We start from the raw sequence: 20,467 nt of genomic DNA, 5'->3' as shown, positions 1-20,467 counted from the left end.
TAATCTCATAATAATTTTTGTAAAAATAAAAACTAAACTATAAATAGCTAACGCAATCACGTGAAAATAAGCTTTCATTTAAAAATTTTTATTTTCTTATATGCACGTATATAATACGGACAAACTTATTTGTTATATATTTATAGAAATGTATTCTAGTGAAACGAACAACGGCTATTTGTTAGTTTTAGTGTGAATAAGGGTATAAATGATAAAAATTAAATTGGTAAAATATTATCACATATAAAAAGGATTCAAGAATTTGTAAAAATTAAAAATTGAAATTAAAAAAATATAAAAGAAATTTGGAAGCCATATTTTAAACTACATATCTCCCAACAATATTTATTGCAAAAACCAATCTAATGACCGCTCTGTTCCGACGCCTAGCGTAACCGCTCAATCTCAGCCGTCCACCTCTGAGAGCGCTTCCCGAAATTCGTCGGACCATCGTCCACGTGTCCCTTCCACGTGTAATGGGACAAGAGCCACGTCACTCGCGAACAGGTGACCGGGTGGGGACCGCTTGCATGGCGCCAATCTCGGGTGGCGATTCCGTAATTACCAGGGTTTTCCAGGGGTAGCATGGTAACATCGGGAACAGAACTTTCAGTTCATAACAGACAGCTGCAACAAGGAAAGCGAAGGAACAATCAAACAACCTCGCTTTCTCTCTCCCCTTCGATGCATTGAGGAGAGAAAGGAAGCGAGAGCTCAGAGCAATGGACGACGCGGAGGTAAGGTTTTCCGGCAACGATTACTCGCCGGAATCTCTCCCGGCTCCTCCGCCAGTGGCGGCGCTACCATAGCCTCCCGACCTACTCGATTCTTTCCCCTTTCCCACTAGGCATTTTCCGGAATGGGGATCGATTTTGATCGTTTTAATCCTCGCCTTTTTAATTTCCGTTGCGACATCTAGTTTAGGTTTTGAATTTCGGTGCGGCTTTTCGGTGGTTTTGATTTTGATTTTGTGTTTTTTGGGGCTTTGTCCAGAGATTGACGGCGTTGAAGAAGGCGTATGCGGAGATGATCCTGAACACTTCGAAAGAGGCGGCGGCTCGGATTATGGCATCGGAGCGTAAAGTTTTACGGCTTCAGCACGAGCTCAATGTCACGAAGGAAGCGGCGCTTCAGATGATGCTTCGTCTCAAAGAAATGATGGAATTTAAGGTACAACAGGGTTGCCTCTAATCGGTTTGGTCGTTTTCTGGTTTTTGAACTTGGAATTGTATTTATCTTAGTAATGTGTATATATGTTTGTGTTTGTGCTTTACAGATGTTAGCTTTTTGTAACCTAGGTCTACTTTAAGTGCTTTTTTATGATAAAAGGCTTATTTGATTGATTTGGTTGAAAGATAGGGTGTGAATTTTGTGTAATTTTTACTTTATTAAGGAACTTTTGTATATCCAATTGCTTTCTTTTTCCCTTCAAACGGTGCTAAATTTCAGAGATTCTTTTTTGGTGCTGTAGAGTTAGTACTTAGTATTTCTTTGGTATTTTGTTTTTTGGCATCAAATGTTACTACAATTCTCTTAACAGATTGCTGAGTTCCATTTCTTTTACTGGAAGGGGTAGGGTGGCTTTATATTCATGGATGCCAAGAATGTTTTAGTAGCTTATAGTGACTTCCATGCTTGTACGTATGTGTATGGTAACTACTGTTTTCTAGGTTTTCCTGGTTATGTAAGTAGAAAGTTCTATGCTCATATGACAAAAGGATCATGGTTTATGTGGTTTAAAACTTATTATCTAGTTAGCTTGGCTGTTATTTATCATAATGTTGTCCTTGTGGCCGTTATTTATCGTTGTGTTGTGGTCGTTATACATAACTTGCTTCTTTCCTGTTTTCTATTTTAGTTATTTGAAATGTCCTTTCTGGGGCTGATATCCAAAACTATCATTAATTTGTGAAGTCATTACTGATAATAGAAAGCAGCAGGTGTCATTAAATTTTTAGGCACATTTTTCTTTTTTCTTCATCATTATTGATGGGATTCCTGGTCAGGTGTGTGAACTTGTGTATTCTAGGTTTTCCTGATTACGGTAAGTAGAAAGTTAAATGCTAATACGACAAAGGTTCAAGCTTTATGAGGTCATAACTTCTTATCTAGTTATATTGGTTGTTATTCACTGATTTGTCGGAATACTGTGACTGTTATTTGTCGTAATGTTGCGGCCATTATTTGTCATAATGCTATGGCCGTTATTCGCAAATCGCTTCTTTCCTGCTGTCTGTTTTACTTTATTGGAATTTGTCCTTTTTTGGGGCTGGCATTCAAAAATGTTGAACTTAAAACGACATATCAAGCCTTAATCCCACTTTTGTGGGGTTGGCTATAGGAATCCTAGCTTACCAATCATAAAAAGTTGTTATTAACCCGAAAAGTAGTTAGTAGTAATAGAAAGCAATGAGCATCATTACTTTTGTAGGTGCTTTTTTCTTTCATGCGTGGAATTTCTGATTAGGTGTGAGCACACAGTAACTTCTATTTTCTAGGTTTCCATTATTACGTAAGTAGAAATTTCTATCCTAATGAGACAAAGGGTCAAGCTTTATATGGTTATATCTTCTTGTCTAGTTATCTTGGTTGTTATTTATTGTCTTATCACTCTTGCAGCCATTATTTATCATTATATTGTGGCCATTATGCATAATTTGCTTCTTTCCTGTTGTCTTTTTTTCTTCTTTGGAATAGATCCTTTTTATGGGGCTAATATCCAAAGATATTATTTATTTGAAAAATTGTTGGTGATAATAGAAACCAGTGGCCGCCATTAATTTTGTAGGGATATTTTTCTTTTGCCTCATTATGCATGGAACCATACCACTCTCTCACAAGCATGTGCTCTGCATGTTAACGTGTGCATTATCTTTGTTGGTAAATATGTTAACATGTGTATGCTGTTTCTGAAGATAGCCACTGCACTTGTCTTCTCCCCTGCCTCTCTGACCTTTTATGGTGTGTTTGAGAAATCAAGTCAGCTATGTTTCTTGCTGGATGATGTTTAAAGACATCTTGTGCTGGTGATCTGCACACAATTTGTCAACGCACCATCCCTTTTAATACGTACTACATCACCAATGCTGTCTAATACAAAAATAATGCCAGTTAATGGACTTTTGTGATTCTCTTGATTCAAACCATCATGGCTTGAATCCCCGGGTTGTGAATTTAGTTCATGAGGGGCTAGGAAGATAAGGTGGAACTACCAGCATGATTGAAAAAGTTTATCTTCAATACAATAATGTAGTTAGAAACTGGTTTCACATCTGATGATTGAGCTGGTTAGCAAATTTCTATATGAACCATTTGTTTCTACTTTGCCCCTATTAGAATGTGTATAAAGCATCTGCCTTTTAGATTGCAGCATTAATTGCATTGAAGTACCTCAATCTTTTAGTCCTTGTAGGCATCGCAAATTTGAAAACAGAATATGCATTCATGGACTAATTGCTAAGCTCATATGTTCAAAGGTGATAGCTTTCTAAGTCAATCACGTAGCTGCAGGATTCATGGACAAGTTGCTAAAGCTGACTGTTGATCAAATAGCAATATGATTCTGTCAAATTTTGGCATTTAAAATAATATTTTTTCACTCATGTACATACCATTCAAAGAATTGTGACTAGTTTATATTTTTACCTGTCTGAAAACCTGGTACTGACATATTGAATCAAACTTATAGGTCAGTGAAGCAAGGATCACCTACTTGAGACAGCAAGAGAAGATCGACAAGCTCACAGCACAACTTCAGGAAAAAGAAGATGTGGTAAGAACACTAGTTACCTATATTTCTATTGATACAACGTAATTATCTTTGGAACTGTACTCACAGGATTGCCTTAAGCCATTTGTTGTTAAAATATGGAGTAATGAACAGAATTGGTTCCTATGGAATGGAACCTGAAACTAACAATTGAGTTTGTGGAAATCAAACTCTTGCCTTGAATTTCCAAGAAAAGAATAATATATACAGAGGTTCTATACTATCTTCTCCTAAATTCTGGCTAATAATGCTATCTCTTCCTAACACCTAGCAGATAGGATACAACATTATTTGAAGTTATTTACAAGATAATGTACAAAATCCTATTCCTACAATTTCTCCTGATTTTTAGGAAGTTTATCCCTTTAGTTCTTCTTCTCTATCTTGACGCAATAGCCTATAACCGAGGCCCATATCTTCAACAGTCTCCTCTTTTATTTCATACTCTTTCCTACAGAAAGACTCCTTAGAATCCTAGGACTCTCTAACACCCCCCCTCAAGCTAAGGAATAGATCTCTCTCATTCCTAGCTTGCTAATCAGGGTCTCAAAACTAGGTCTTGACATGGCTTTTGTTAGTATATTTGCCACCTGCTCTGCTGTAGGAATATAAACCAGCTTGCTCCTTGCCACTTCCATTCCAAGATTGTCCCCAATTCTTTGACTTCAAATTCGTCCTTCAACTTCTGTTTCAGGGCTGCAATCTCAAGAGTATCATCTCTTGTAATAATTATATCATCTACATACACAATCAAAGCACATTTCTTTCCATTAGCAGCATGTTTAATAAAGAGGGTATGATCAGCCTCACCTTGTTTATATCCAAATTTAGTGAGAGTAGAGCTGAATTTCTTGAACCATGCCCTTGGAGACTGTTTTAATCCATAGAGAGATCTATGTAGTTTTCACGCTTTTCCATTTTCCTCTTCTTTCTCAAATCTGGGTGGAACCCTTATATACCTCTTCTTCTAACTCCCCATTTAGGAAAGCATTTTTTATGTCAAATTGGAACAATTCCCAGTCCATATTTACAGCAATAGATAGCAGCACTCTTATGGAATTTAGTTTTGCAACTGGTGCAAATGTCTTCTCATAATCTATCCCATAGGTTTGAGTGAAACCTTGGGCAACCAACCTTGCCTTATATCTGTCCACACTCCCATCTGATTTGTATTTGACTGTGAATACCCATTTGCATCCTATAATCTTCTTGTTTTCTGGGATATCAACCACTTCCCATATGTGATTGTCTTTTAGTGACCTCATTTCCTCCATTACTGTCTCCTTCCACTTGGGATCGATCAATGCTTCTTGAATATTTTGAGGTATAGCTGTTTCATCTAAAGCAGTTGTGAAGATTAAGCATATTATGCAATGGTTATGAAAAGAGTTTTTCAACCTAAAACTAGCATTGGGATTAAGCATATTGATAGTATGCAATGGTTATGAAAATAGTTTTTCCCCTTAGAAACAAGATTTAGTTAACATCATTCTAAAGTTGACTTGTGACCATCCTAGGATGAACAATGAATATATAGTAAATGAAGAGGCGTGGACATGGATGGACTGATTACCTGCAGACATCTTTTAGATATTAATTGAAGTCACTGCTAAAATAGGATTGAGTTATTGTGCAATGTCTTGGGAAAGATTGCTACTACATTAATGTGCTGGCTTCAGATTGAAATTTTGATACTGTACGAAATTAAAGAATCAGTAGAAGGGAAAACTTTAATTTCCTTTATGCTCCCAAACTGTGAGGATGGTCTGGAGAGTTAACTAACTTTTGGTGAGAATCCCACATTGATTTAAGATTGTTGAAACCTCTCATCTTAATTTCATTTACCTGTGGTCTCAGGCTTGCAGCTTGTCATTTTCTTCACTCACTCACCCCACATCAGCTAAGAAGTGGAATAGTGAACTATCGTGATAGGGATAACGATAGGAATACTTTGATAGTTTCCTATTTTGATTTTAGAAATTAGATTTAGATCAGGTTTAACTTGTTATCTTATTTTGTTTCCATTTTCATTAGATGATTATAGTTATGATAGGAATTGGATTCATAATCATGTTATATTTAGGATTAGATTTAGCCTATAAGGCACTCAATGTATTCTTTCGTTCATTCCTTTTCTTATTGAATACAATCGGTATCAACTTCCTCTCTGGCTATTCTGCCTCTTCTTGCTTCGGTCTCGGCTTTACTTCTTTCTTAAGCTTCTTCTGCTGCTTCTCTTTTTCTTCCCCTATTTTTATTCTCTTTCTACTGTTCCACATCATAATATCACCAAAATAAAGAGGGGATTCCAATAGAACTTTTTAAGCTTAGGCTACTGAGGCTGGTTGGCCATCTAGGTGTATTTGAAATAACATTTAACAACTAAAGACACCAAGCCCTATTCCCTCTAGGCGGCAAAGGTGTATCTGAAACGTGTTAACAAATTTTTACTATGAGTTGAGCTGTTACCTGATTAAATAAATAAGGAACTATGAGAGCTCTGGCCAAGTTCAACTATAACTTTATTCATTTTGTTTGATCTGGGTTTTGTAAATGCTATGGTTTGCTTCTGCTTTAGACTTTAGATGAACACCTATACTCGGTACAGTTCTAGGTTTAGTGTTCAATACATGCACTAGTAGTTTGCATGTATCATCATTCTTTTCATTAATTTAAAATAAGAGAAGGATGGAGGATATTTGACTTGGAATGTATTAATTATTATTATTATCATTATTATTTTTGAGATATGTATAGATCAAAGCATGTGATGGTTGTTGTTATATATGTAAATTTGATAAATAAATTATTTGCATAAGAGTTAATTTTGATTCAATTTCTTAAAGTTGGGCTTTGAGTCTCATAATGCATACTACCTTGTTGGGTACAAAAATGAGCTTGAGAAAGTGAGCTTTGATCTGGTTCTGATGTGTGAAGCATTAAGGTTCTACTTTTGGGTGGTTGGATGATGTCAGTATTGATGACCTTTTTGGGGTGGAGTCAATATCTATAACCTTTTCAGGTCTTATGTATTCAACTCTTTAGGCTACATGTGCTCAGAAACCTTTTGCAGAAGGATTCAAGCCACATCTTGGGTTTGAAAGGCAGTGTTTGTCAAGGAAAAGTAGGTTTTATCAAGTGTGCCTACTTATTTCATATCTGTGTTCACTTTCCCCTATTTGATTGTAAAGAGGCTTCAAATGATCCAAAGAGACCTTTTGCAGGTTGATCTTGGAACGGAGTTAAAGCCTCATTCAAAGATGGTATGCGGTTCCATTATTGGATTTGGAGCCTTAAGATATACTATTGAGCTCTTTAGATAAATGGTTGAAGAGGCATTCTTGTGAGCAAGTTATATATTTTGAAGACTTTGTTATGTTGCAATGTGGCTTGTTGAGCCACCAGTAGTTTTTTTTTTTGATAAGAATGTCATTGTGATGTACCAAGTGAACCACCCAAATACAAATGAGGATCAGGAAAAAGGTCTGTTTCCTCTCTACATCAACCACTCAAAAGTCTTCCCAGAATACAAAATTGATTCATGGAGGTTCATCACCTTCCAGGAAGTCTAGTTTTCAATAAGCTGTTCTTCAACTGTAATTATGATTGCCCTCACTCCAAGTGGTCCATACCAAAGCGTGAGGAATCAAGAACCAATCTATTCTTCAACTTGCTATCTTGGGTTCCTTTCCAAGCCAAGAGAGATTACAATTCAAACATAAATTGATGCAGGATGAAAACCAGTAATGTTTAGGCAGTGGACATGTAATCAAGAACTCTTCTTAGTAACAGTAATTTACAATTTGTCTGCTTCTAACAAGATGTTCTACGTCTACCTTGGATATGTTCTGGGGAATGGTCATAAGGTGAGTTTGGAGCTATTATGTGTGTGGAAGAACTTAATTATAAATTCCCTTCTTTTTAGTGTTTTGGTATGCAGGGGCTCCACTGGATTTTTATCATTGGAAAGAGGGAAATCAAGTTTTTTCTGACATTATGTGTGTGTAATAGCAAGAACAGTGATTAGGATGTTAGGGAAGAGGTGAATTTTCAGATGAACATTGGGAAATTTCTGCTCATGGACAGGTATTTGGATACTTGGTGCCCATGTAAGGTTGCTTTTTTTTATATGGATGGCAACTCATAATAAAAGCTATTTTGTTGATCATTTAATTAAGAGGAGGAAAATTCCTATTAATTGGTGTTGCATGTGGAACTAAGGTAAAAATTTGTTGAGGATCTCCTCATAGAGAAGCATTGGGCCACGTTTCTTATTAATTTGGAGCTTTTAAGGTGTGTCCTGAGAACATAATCAGTTTTTATTTGTCCTTTGAGGCGTTTAGGGTGTGAAAGAAAATGAAAAAATGCATAGGAGTTGGTCTTTTGTGTTCAGTGTGGGCTTTTTGGGAGGAGCAAACAAGAGGATTTGATGGGCATTGAGCCCATCTGTTATAATCCAGAGTTGGTCTCTTCAATGTAGTTGGCTCTTGGGTACAATTGATGCATTTTGAATTTTATAGAGTTTTGAGTAGAACCATGTGTGTGGTAGAATTTTATGTTTCTTTTTACTTGGTCTTAAAGCGTATGGGTAGGGTGGCAACTTCTGGTGCAGATCTTAAATAAAAGTCTACTTATAGGAGGATTACTCACTGATGATTGGCCTGGTTAGTTTTGGAAAGCATATAAATATGTAATTAGTTCCTTTTCTGTGGAATTTCCAGTTAACTCCAAAATGGTATTCTTGTACTATCACAAATTGGAAACCAATTATTTAGTTCTTCAATTGTGTGCTAAGCTAATGCATGTGCTCGTCCTAGATGCTATGGAAAGAACCTTGTACATTTGGCTGCTTTCCACATAACTGTAGTTCACAGACAAAACCATTCCATCACTTGGCAGTAATTATATTTTTCTTTGACCTACTTATATTATTTGAAGCACTCTCTCTTTGGTATTCTTCTAATATGTAAGATTAAAGAAATTTTCAGAAAACAGAATACTGAATGGTGCAAATGGAGAGAGTCTGTGAAAATTGTTTACCCTTTGGTGCTTTAAATTTTTTTCCTTTGTTATAACATCTGAATGTGTAACACGTACTGATTCATTTCTGCAGATCAGTGAAGCTGAGACAGTATCCTTAGGTCAACAGAGAAAGATAGAAGAGCTTGAAGCACAACTTCAGGAAGCTGAGGATATTGTTAGCAACCTCAGAGAAGAGTTGAGAGAAGAGCAAGCTGTAGTGGAGAGGGAGAGAAATGGCAAGCTACAGCACATGGATGAACATCATGTTGCTAGTGAGGAACAAACATCAAATGAGAAGAGATCGGATACTTCTCAGTCTATTCCATCCCTGCCCCCTATGCAACTTGAATCTTTCTCAAATTTGGACATGAAGAATTCAAGTCTCAATCAAATTAGTGAGGTCTATAAGTCCTGCAATGAAAAAGATTACTGTATAGGGAATTCCTGTATTGGTCAACTCAATATGTCCTCTACCTCAGTGGAGAACAAACTGAAAACATTTCAGTCCATTATATTCCCTCCTCAAGAACCATGCCCTGAATCGTGCAAGGCTTCTGACATGAAGAATTCAGCTTCCAGCCAAAGAAACGATGCCTATAAATGCTATAGTGAAAAATATTTTGTTACGGGAAATTCCTATGTTAGTCAGCCTAATCTTCCCTCTGAAGTACACAAAAGCAAGGAGCCGGAACCCTATAGAAATCGTCGCACTCAAAGAATTCGTGCATTTGAAGAGAAACTGAATGCTGGAGAATTGTCCTTTTCTGATGATGTAAATTATGAAATGAGTGCAAGAAAAGATGGAGGAGGTGAACGGATCCGTAAAGCACGTACTCGTACGACAGAGAAGAAAGCTGGAGTGCAGGCAGATGGTAATTGCAATGAAGTAAAGGAAATTAAGCCTCGCAGATGGAGACGTAGGAAGAGGAAAACAGCCTCGAAGACAAAAAAGAATCAAACTTCTCATGTATCTTCTACAGGGGCAGATTCAGTCAAAGAGAATGCTCAATATGATGCAGACCCTTCAAAAATAGTCCCAGCATTATCAGCAGATACAGATGACAATGGTGCACCTTCGCATCTCAGAAATGTTACTGAAAGTAATGCTGACTTTGTGAAAGCAGGAGTGCAGGCAGATGGTAATTACGATGAAGTAAAGGAAGTTAAGCCTCCCAGATGGAGACGTAGGAAGAGGAAAACAGCCTTGAAGACAAAAAGGAATCAAACTTCTCATGTATCTTCTACAGGGGCAGATTCAGTCAAAGAGAATGCTCAATATGATGCAGACCCTTCAAAAATAGTCCCAGCATTATCAGCAGATACAGACAACAATGGTGCACCTTCGCATCTCAGAAATGTTACTGAAGGTAATGCCGACTTTGTGAAAGCAGGAGTGCAGGCAGATGGTAATTACGATGAAGTAAAGGAAGTTAAGCCTATAAGATGGAGACGTAGGAAGAGGAAAACAGCCTTGAAGACAAAAAGGAATCAAACTTCTCATGTATCTTCTACAGGGGCAGATTCAGTCAAAGAGAATGCTCAATATGATGCAGACCCTTCAAAAATAGTCCCAGCATTATCAGCAGATACAGATGACAATGGTGCACCTTCGCATCTCAGAAATGTTACTGAAAGTATTGCTGACTTTGTGAAAGCTGTTAGTGCTGAGAACACAATGAACAAATATAAGGTATCTGCAGATAAATTGTTGTTGACAGGACAGGAGTGTAGATCTACAGATGATTCAAGAGTTCCAGTTTGTAGAATGGATGTTAAAGAAGTTGACGTGCCATTGGTTAATTCACAGGAAAAAACATCTGGCACAAGTACCAGACTTCTTAATTATCCTTCAGCTGATAGGGTTTTCAAGTACACATTCCAAAGGAAACGAAAGAGAGAGGCTCTGAGTAGCTCTGATGGGAATACCTCTGTTGAAAATAGCATTTTGAACAAAAAGGCAGCGGAGAAACAAAATCATCCTATGGAGACAGAGAAGTCTAGCTCTACAATTGAGTCATCTCGAGACAAGAGGCGTCTAGCCCAGGTTGCCCGTCAGGTTGGTACCGTACATTTCTTGCTTCCTTGTTTGTATTAATCTATATACAAGCATACATATGCTTTGCCAAACATGTCCTTTAATTATCACTTATAAGGCTTTCTAGATCAGGAATATGTTGGTTCTGGTTGTGGGACTGCCTCCAAAGATGGGGTTATAATAACAAAGCAGAAAAGGTTTCCAGGGTTTCTAGCTGAAAATGATAAGATTTAGTTCATTTTAAAAAACGGTGGAAGTGGTTTGGTGGAAAACACTCTACATGACATGGGTTCTAATGGGCTTATGGAAGTATGATCATAGATAGAGATGATAGGCAAGCTAGAATTCTGTAGCTACAATGAATTCTAGGTGTATTGATGTTATTGTTGGCAGATTGCTGCCTTTTCATAACAAATGAAGAGAGTTTTGGTTTTAAATAGTTGAATAGCAAGCCAAAATAGGGGAAGTAGTTGCAGTTGATATCATCTTGATTGGATGGTCGTTTTGGAGATGAGATCTTTTTGGGCCTGAAAATTATTAAGTTGAGAATGCACTTCCTAAAAGATCACAAATAAAAGAATTATTGGAGGTCTACAGGCTATTGGCTTAATTATGCAAAATATTATGACTCCCAAATCATGAAGCTAAGATTTAAATATCAAGTTATCCCAAGGAAAGAGATTAATTGTTCAAAAAGACAGATTATTGAGAATATTACTCAGAAAATCATGGTAAGATTGTAAAATTCCTTAAAAGATAGAAAGGAAGTTTTACTGGAAATGAGCTCTGTTGGATGGCACGGAATATTGGTAGTTAAGTACTAACACGTGCAAAATATGAGTAGAACTAAGTTGGCAATGATATGATGGATGTATGATCATATAAGAATAGATAATTAAAAATGAGACTGTCAGGTTGCAGTGACATATGTTGAAGATAAGATGCATGAGATGTATTTAAGATGGTTTAAACATGTGAGATGGAATACCATTAGGCAGGCACCTTGGAGCAGATGAAATATTTGTGGCAAAAGAGATGCAAGAAAAATCAAAGAAAACTTGGTGATAGGAAACTCTTAAGTATGACATAGGGTATAATGGTCTTCTAAAAGATACAGCCATGAATAAGTATGATTGGCCAGCGACTCCTCCTAGTGGGATTAAGGCTTGGCTAGCGAATCCACCCAAAAACAAAAAGCCAAAATTCTGTATATCAGCAGTCTAACTTATAAATTACATTTAATAGGGTCAGAAATGATTTTCTAGCATTATTGGCCTTGTTAGAACATTGGAGTGATTAGTGACAAACTATGGTACAGCTGGAGTGAGGTAGATTCAAGTGAACAGGAAAGAGTGGAATGCCGTCTTTTTCCAAGGTGGTGCATCTGGGTGCAGTGATGAGTAGCTCAGGATTGTTTCATAATCAAGGAGTAATTTCTTGGGTTTATTTTATAGTCAGGTGGCACAGTGGGGAGTCCTGAGATCTTGGATTATGAGGAGAGTTCGGTTTCAGTTCAGAGGTGTATACTTTTTACATGTATGCATCAAGGCATTTTGCCGCCTCCTTTTTGTTTACTTACAACCCTAGAAAAGAAAAGAAGGCAAGAGGAAAGAAAGATACAATGTGTGGTTATGTTGTTGATTACTAAATATTGTTGCTTTGCCGGGAGGTATCAAAAGTTTGGTTACCGTCCTCTACTTTTGAGTAGAGGAATTGATTTATGGGCTTGTATGGTATATAATACATTTTGAGAGGATGACGTTACGTTTCATACATTTTTATTAGCATACATTATCAATGAGGCCACATGCAATGCCCGTATACCTTTTAGCTTAATGGAACTTTGTCCATTGTACTTTGTAGTCTAGTAAATGGTATTTAACATGTATGGACTGAGTCGTTATTCAATTTTGCTAGAATTCTGCTAGGTGGTAAGTTGTTCTTTTCTCCAGAGACAATGACCTCTCCCACACAAAAATTGCTTACAGGCAAATCATGTATTGGCTTTATGAAAATCCATTTCTTTTTGCATTAACAATTTTGTGGCACTTGAAAGGTTTACAAGGGCCTAGCCTCACTTCACTTAACAACACACCTGATGGGAAAATGAACCCTGTCTCAACCAGTTAACCAATCTCTAAGTGCAGGTTTTATTTTCATTGTGATAGGTTGATGTGGTTCAATTTCATCCTAAATTCTCTTAGGAGCTTCCTTTGGCCACTATTTACTTACTTATTCTGCCATGTTCTTTTCCACAGCTTTTATCTTTGTCGGATAGATTCTGGCAGTAAATCTGTTTGCCCAACTCGACAAATTTGGTGAGGGTGGTGCTTATCTTGATGGCAATGCAAACCCGACCTCAATATGAAGATTGTATTTCATCAAGGTATCCTGCTGAGCTGCCTGCTGGTTCATGAAAATGTAAATCCTCAAGTTACTAATTTATGGCTAAATTACCTAATAAACAGATGTCGTATTTCCGAGATGTTTCTAGTTTCATAGTACCATAGAATACCGTAAGTTCTGCGTTTGCTTCTTTATGGTGGTGTAATCGTCGTCAACTCAACTTAAGTTATAAAGCATTTTGGATGTTGAGAATATTTGTTTCGTTCCTTCTACCAGTGGTGGCTGTGCTAATGGGGGATCCTCCTCTGGTCGGGGGAGGAGGATCATAAGCTACGTGATCTTATAGATCATTTGGCATAAAAACAATGTGAAACTGAGCCTGCAGTTGCCCTGAATTATCTTGGGCATTCAGTAACAGATGAGATCTTGCTGGTGGAATGCTCAGTGATATTGGATATAAGCTTAATTTCATTTGCAGGTAGTGTTGTTGAAGACACTCTTCTTCATCTCTTTCCAATTCTTCTGGTGAATGTCAGCATGTGGCATAAGAGAAGGTTTGATCAGGAAAATGTGGGATAAACAGTTGATTTCTTTTGTAAAATTTTTGGTGATATGCAATCATGCATTACATAAACATATACATGTGCACATGTATATGCGTATATGATGCATATATATATGTGTGTGTACATATATATATTACTGAGTAGAAAGGATAAGGAGGTAGCAAATGGGATATAGATCTCCATCGGAGTGTAAGCTAAGCCATTCCTCTTGATTTGGTAACAACAGATCTGGATATGCATGTATAAACCCAGTTAGGTGATTCATATATGGATATGAAATATACTTTCGTTTGGCTGGATATAGAAATAACATTGTTCATATTTTGGAGGATGGGTTAGTGGGTGGGTCACATCAAACTCTTAACAAAAATGGGGCATAGCTAGGTGGCAAAGGAGGGGGTTGTAAAGTTATGTCGGAGACTGTCAGTGTGGAATCGATTTCGACAGGAAATAAAAAATTTATATTTTTTTGGGAGTGATTTTTGGTAAGTGTTAGTGGACGTAACTTTAAAAAAAAAAATATTTAGTCACTCGGGTACATTTTTGATTTATCTCTTTTGTGATAACTCTCGACAAGTTTGGCAAAAGTGTAAGTGATAGTGCATAATTAAAAAAAAAAAAATTGCGGTGACGGGGGGCTATATTAGTATTTGTATTACGCCTGGTTTGGTGGAACACAACACAGGAACAGAACCGTCACATGGCCAACTGCCCAAAAATTACGGCGTATTTTGCTGGTGGCGCCACCATTCCAGGTGACTCTGATGAGACTTTCCTGGTAAAAGCATAAGGCCTTTTGATTTTAAATATTCGTTTTTGGGTTTTGGAATGAAAGAATTTATATTAGCGATTTCAATAGCAATTGAACTTAAAAAAAGTATTTTCAATTCTAGAAAACAATGAAAAAGTAACCTGTTATAACCAATGAGAAGTCTAGGATTTAAGTGGTTAAAATTACTATAAAATGAAAACGAAAAATTCCATGTGATTTGTTACAAATAGAACTTTACATTCTTTGACCTTGAAATGAAATGTTATTGTTAAAGTTGAAAAGTTACAAATTGCAATTGAGCTCGTGATTTAGATTTAGAATATTCAGTCTGACCTTGTAATTTATTTTTTTTTTATTAAATCTTAAAACTCCACAGGTTCTAGTGGGTTTCTAAATTCACTCACATCATACACTTTAGATGTCATATTTTGATATTAAATAAATTAAAAATTTTCTACTAAATATTAAAATTTACTAGATTTTCTAAGTTTGGAGAAACCTAAATCTCCAAATTTTTTCCATGCGGGTATAGCCGGAGAGTGCTAAAAGGTTGTTTAATATTAGGAGTGAACATATCATATTAGATTAGGTATTAATTCAATTTAACTAACACTAGTATTTTGATTTCTAGCTAAATAACCCCAATGATTGAAACATATACAATAAATTATAAATTATTTACCAAATTACAACTAGGAGGAGGAGGTTAAATAATTTTTATCATAATATTAACTTATTAAAGACCCATCAATTTCAATTATTTTAGTTATTTCATCTAATTTGGTTGAATCAATTATTTTACGATTTCAGTTCAGCTGATCGAGTTATTTTGATTTGGTTGCCAGATCACTCTCTCTCTCTCTCTCTCTCTCTCTATCTATACATAGATGTTCACCCCTTAGTCAAAGATGCTTGAAAAGATGATGAGTTACCATAATAGCCCTTTTCAACCAGAAGACTCCCAAGAAAAAGCAAAGGCCGGGTGGAGGCGTGCACTGCAACTTTTGATACCTTTACTTCGAGTAAAAGCATTTCTTCTTCTTATTCTTATTCTTCTTCTTCTTCTTCCCTTCCCTTCTTTGCATTATAATCACACCCATCACACCAACCACAGCCCCCCCATCCGCCTCCATCATTTCCAACTCCCCAAGTAATAAGCATTAGGATTTGATGATCCACAACAGCAAAGAATGCAAAGACAATCAAAAGACCAAAAAGAAAAAAAGAAATGATTCCTTCTCTCCTCTCATCTCCTCTCCTCTCTATACAACAAGGGGAAGAAGCTTTATGTCAAAGACATTCATTCCATTGCCGCCTTCCCCTTTTTCTTCAAGTATATCCCCCATCTTTTATAGCTAGAAAATCCAATGCTCAGCTTCAGTGGACAAAAGAGTAAAACAACAGCTTCCTTTCTGTACGTAGTATTTTCCAAATACGAATATTACTAGCTAGCTAGGTTGTATCTTCTTCAGCTGCACACAGCTAAATGGGTGGGTGAAACCTCAATCTCTCTGCCAGCGCGGGGTCGCCTGATGGATGGAACGAGGAAATTAAGCTCAGTACAAGGGTCAGAAGTCTGCCATAATCAATCAATTTGAAGTGATTTTGGTTGTTTAAAATGAAGAAAATTTGCAAAGACAATTGCCCCGGCAATTTTCAGAAACAAGTTAAGAGGAAGCATTGGCTATGATCCAATGCTAAGAAGTGGCTATTGTCTGTAATTAACCCCTAATCGAGCTGGAGTTTAGGTAGTGTGTGATGTAGAGATGACTTGTCTGATAATTTTAAACACAGAAAGAAAATGAAATCTGCTCTACCTGATGAAGAAACTTGCCCGTTATATGCTACGGCAAGTCATATGGCATCTTGAGCATTCTTTAAGACTCTATTTGAGGAATCCTGAGACATCCCGTTGGAACCACCGTGAATCTCAGCCAGAGGATTCACAATGAACCCACCAGTGCCTTGCAGCCGAAATCTTCTGTTCTCTAGACTAAATATTTCAGCATTGCTATTCCGATTGGTTGTGTTTCGCATGGCAGGCATTGGTGGTGCCCCTCCAGAGGCATAGAAATGAGAGATTGACTGGCGGGGTTCTGCTTTCTTCCAGAACTTGGAAGACAGAAACTCAGCACCAGGTAACTTACAACATGTGGTTCCTTCAGAGTTAGTGTTCGACATCCTTCCAGCGGACAGAGCCAAGTCGTAGGAGATCTCGTCCAGTGCTAGCTCCAATCCATGCACACGTGTCTCCAGAGACCGCATTCCATTTTGTGAGCTCCCAATGAATTTCTGATAACAAATGGAGTAAAAGAGACATCATTATTGGGAAGGCACAAATAAAAAAACATAAGATCACAACGAACCAAGAAACATGTAAAATGATGTGCAGAAGCCTTGATCCCACTAGGTAGTGTCAGCTAATTACAGAAATAAACGAATAATAAGAGAATATACAAGTTAGGATTCAGCAAGACAATAGTTTGCTAAAAAAAGAATTAACATGATTTGCGCATAAATCTATAACAGGATTAGGCAAAGTCTCATGAATGATCTCAAGTTGCCCAAAAGGATATATCCTGTTTTTACGATAGAGATCATAAAGAGTATTGGACCCATTTAGTTTTTGGCAAAACCACCTTCAACATTAAGAAAATGAGTCCTGATAAAAATTGTATGAGTGAATATTCTTGTTGCTCTGGAATAAGCAGATTTTCTGTGGAATATATAATCAAAGCCAAAATGGAACTTAACTGCATTTTTTATCAACTGTCATACAGGAACATAAAGGTCTCAATCTGACGCATTCTGCCCATCATTTCCCCCAGAAAGTTTGATTTATTTATCTCCTTCATAAGTCTAATGAGACCCAGTTTGTATAAACTCAGCTGAATTTACCTTCATTGTCAGCATATCATCTATAAACTCCCATCTAAATATTTAGTAGTTGTATGTTTAAGACAATCTGATAAACAAGCAGAAAGTGAAGCTGCACAGATGGAAAGCTTAGTTTATATTTAATACCGTAGCACAAATCTCTGAACATTGAATATCAGAGATATCTTGCACAAGTTTTATACACTGGTTCATTGCGGTGTGTAAGAATTTTCTCTTGGATGACAAAATTTCCAGCAAAACCATATCCTCAAGCAAGAGAAGGATAGGTCAAAAACTTGGCTCACGTTAAATAGCTAACCCTGTGCCATGATCAGGATTTTATACGGTCAATCAAGTACCCAAATAGTTGGATTTGTTATATTTAAAACCACTAACGTGATAAGGCCTTCACTGAGCACAGGGGTAACAAAGGCTTTTCCAAGTATATCATATAGAAGTCCCAGTAGGGCAAAACATTTATTACTTGGGAATGTAATGAAACTATCAAGCATGAAGAAATCACCTGGAGAAGATCTAATAAACTGGATTGCTGATTTTCAATATGAACAAGCTGCTTCCGGATCAATGAAAGATCCTCCATCTCTTTCTGGTCTTGGTGTATATCCTCAGTATTGTTGCTGACTACCACAGTGGATTCTGAGATCTCATCATGACATGGCACCACACGAGATCCAGCTCTTGCACCACCAAATTTCAGCATATTCTCGTCAGCATTTTTGTTGAAGAGAGCACGTCTTATTTCTGCCTTTGTAAATTTACTTCTCACTTTCTCTGGTTTCTCAAAGCCTTTCTCATCTCTGCTACCAGCATCTTCCTCAAAAACAGCTGTCATGGAGGGAGCATCAGGGGTGGCAACTTCAATTTTTACACCAGCGGGCTTTTTCCGATCCAGTTTTTGGAACATTGCTGGACCTAATTTCTTATGACTACCGTCTAGAGGAATTCTCTTCTGGGCAGTAGTTACAACTGAATCATCTGGTAAAGATGACCTGTTATCTGGTATGCTTTTCCTCCTTATTTGAGGAGCTCCAGAAGTAGCCATGGGGGATGTTCTGGATCCCGGTGGGTATCGACCATCACTAGCATCCTCTGCCCACACAATTAAAAAGAAAAAATTAAGTAAAATATGCCAAGGTATTACAAGAAGAAAACAGAAAAGGTTATATGCACAGAAGAACAAAAATGCAACAGAAAATAAGACAGATTATACTTCTTTAACTAACCCTAACAATCCAAAATGTATTTGTATATTTTTGGTAACTGACCCATGCAAAGCAAGACAATTGTGATAATCCTAGAAATAGAAAGAAAGCAAAAGAAGAAAAGGAATTGAATGCATCGTGACTTTTAGAAAGCAAAGTAAAGAGAGTAGTTTTTGTTCAAAAGAGAGCATCTATAATCTAACTAAACGTGGCTGCCAAGATTCACATCCAATTCTATCGCTTGGTGATCAAGGTTCATATATCATAAAGATGCAATTTGGCAATTATAGAATATAAGAATTTTATCAAACAGATCAAACCATCAATGTCACAAAAATAGAGATCTAACAGGCAGTGGGAAAGATCATCAAACAAAAGAACTAATGAGCATGCAATCCTGTACCTTTGGATGATGATTGTGGTTCAAGAGGAGGTGGCACCTCATCCGAAGTATCAGGAATCTCTTTCCAAGTCTCCACCAATTGATTCATAGTCTCCCTCACAATCTTCACCTGAACAAAATATCAAGAAAATAAATTCATTGTCCATAATGAAATCTGTGTAAAACGAACCTAAAGATCAGCAAATGAAATCGAACCAATTTGAATCCAACCTTATCGAATTTTTTCGCCTCGAATGTCTTCAAACACGCTGCCTTGAACTCCAGCAAAGCATTCGTCTCTACAGCGGCCAACGTCATCAACGCCTCCGCGGCGGCTTTCCGAGCAGCCCAATCCTCGCTGCCTAAGAACACAACCAAACACGGCACTAAATTTTTCACTATCTGGTGACTCGAAGCTGCGCCAGCTCCGATCACGCTGGTAAAAAGCGTTAACAGCGCGGGCTTAGCCTTGAAACTGTCACATTTGAGCAACCTCTCGAGACGCGGCAACAGCTTCTTCAAGTAGAGAGGATTTGGATCAGGCGCGGCGTCGATGGCCGAAGCCAGGCACAGAGCCGCGCCGATCTGAGAATTCTGGTCCTGCTCGGTGACCAGAGCCTCGATCAAGGGCTTCGCGATCGAAGTGAACGGCGGTTTGGTAATGTGCGAGGAAATGGAGGCGATGGCGGCGATACAGGCTGACCGGACGGTCGAGTCGGAATCGCGGAAGCGGCGGACGACGGCCGTCAGAAGCTTGGACAGATACGGAGAAAGCGCATCCCCATGGGCTTCGGAGAGAAGAGATATAAGTTTCACGCATTGCCGCCTTACCGGCGACTTATCGGAAGAATCGGTGGCGGAGATGGAGGAGAGGAACGGTGGAATCGAGTCGTGAGCGAGAGACCTAGCAACGGACTCGAGCTCCGTCGCCGCGGAGGAGTGAGTGTCGCGATCGGAGAGCTTCTTCAGGCATTCGAGAACTCTGTGCTTCAGGTCACGCGTCGCCGCCGATTGAGACTTCGCGATCGCCATGGCCATTACCGGTGCTTCGCAATGCTCTACGAGTCAGTCAGATTATGGTGGTGGTATCGCCGCCAGCGCTTCCGGTAACATCGCCGGAAAAGTAAACGGAGAGGTGCAGGCGGTGGCGTTTGCCAGTTCCCGTGGCGGTGTGGGTTCAGCTTTGTCAGGTGCTTTGCTCTCTCCCTCCTTATAAATAACCACCACACTACTCCAAAACTGATTACTTTTCATTTGTCTATAACATACGAAACGGCGCCGTTTCCGCAAATGTGGTTGGAGAACCGACTCCACAATGACCATGTGCATTCAACTCATTATCCATCAAATTTAATTAAAAGAAATTCAATTTTCTAATATTTTTTTTAGATCAATAGATCACTTAGAATTCTTCCTCCTTTATTTGATGATATTATATAATTATATTTTTTATAAAAAAAATTATATCTTTTCGA

At 37.8% G+C, this 20,467-nt stretch overlaps 2 protein-coding genes across 4 annotated transcripts; one reads left to right on the top strand and one right to left on the bottom strand.

The window, feature by feature from the left end:
* The first annotated feature begins 607 nt into the window (after nucleotides 1–607).
* Nucleotides 608–13,426, top strand: LOC127790718 (uncharacterized). 3 transcript variants are annotated; one of them, XM_052320336.1, is made up of 6 exons: nucleotides 608–737; nucleotides 994–1,170; nucleotides 3,689–3,772; nucleotides 8,883–10,481; nucleotides 10,599–10,847; nucleotides 13,085–13,426. In XM_052320336.1, the coding sequence occupies exons 1-6, from the start codon at nucleotides 723–725 to the stop codon at nucleotides 13,115–13,117; spliced, it is 2,157 nt and encodes a 718-aa protein (XP_052176296.1). In that variant the 5' UTR covers nucleotides 608–722; the 3' UTR covers nucleotides 13,118–13,426. The 3 variants fall into 3 exon arrangements, with proteins under 3 accessions (XP_052176296.1, XP_052176295.1, XP_052176297.1); XM_052320335.1 differs by having other exon boundaries at nucleotides 8,883–10,847; XM_052320337.1 differs by lacking the exons at nucleotides 608–737; nucleotides 994–1,170 and adding an exon at nucleotides 6,994–7,855 and having other exon boundaries at nucleotides 3,726–3,772; nucleotides 8,883–10,847.
* Nucleotides 13,427–15,419: 1,993 nt separating this feature from the next.
* Nucleotides 15,420–20,204, bottom strand: LOC127791116 (TORTIFOLIA1-like protein 3). Its single transcript, XM_052320896.1, has 5 exons — nucleotides 19,224–20,204; nucleotides 19,014–19,122; nucleotides 17,911–18,497; nucleotides 16,328–16,802; nucleotides 15,420–16,039 (listed from the first exon to the last, which is right to left on the bottom strand). Exons 1-4 carry the CDS (start codon nucleotides 20,028–20,030, stop codon nucleotides 16,365–16,367), a joined length of 1,941 nt encoding a protein of 646 aa, XP_052176856.1. The 5' UTR covers nucleotides 20,031–20,204; the 3' UTR covers nucleotides 15,420–16,039; nucleotides 16,328–16,364.
* Between the last annotated feature and the right edge of the window lie 263 nt (nucleotides 20,205–20,467).

Source organism: Diospyros lotus, chromosome 14 (genome assembly GCF_014633365.1).
Source record: "Diospyros lotus cultivar Yz01 chromosome 14, ASM1463336v1, whole genome shotgun sequence".
Classification (NCBI taxonomy): domain Eukaryota; kingdom Viridiplantae; phylum Streptophyta; class Magnoliopsida; order Ericales; family Ebenaceae; genus Diospyros; species Diospyros lotus.
This window is presented reverse-complemented; position numbering and strand designations above follow the sequence as displayed.

Bases quoted from the DNA above. Each gene is read 5' to 3' on its own strand.
- LOC127791116 (XM_052320896.1), bottom strand. From the start codon at position 20,030: ATGGCCATGGCGATCGCGAAGTCTCAATCGGCGGCGACGCGTGACCTG. The intron at 19,123-19,223 runs GTTGGATTCAAA...TATTTTGTTCAG, and splicing joins AGGCGAAAAAATTCGATAAG to GTGAAGATTGTGAGGGAGAC. The intron at 16,803-17,910 runs GTGATTTCTTCA...ATTTGTTATCAG, and splicing joins GTTTATTAGATCTTCTCCAG to AAATTCATTGGGAGCTCACA.
- LOC127790718 (XM_052320335.1), top strand. The intron at 3,773-8,882 runs GTAAGAACACTA...TCATTTCTGCAG, and splicing joins TTCAGGAAAAAGAAGATGTG to ATCAGTGAAGCTGAGACAGT. The intron at 10,848-13,084 runs GTTGGTACCGTA...TCTTTTCCACAG, and splicing joins TAGCCCAGGTTGCCCGTCAG to CTTTTATCTTTGTCGGATAG.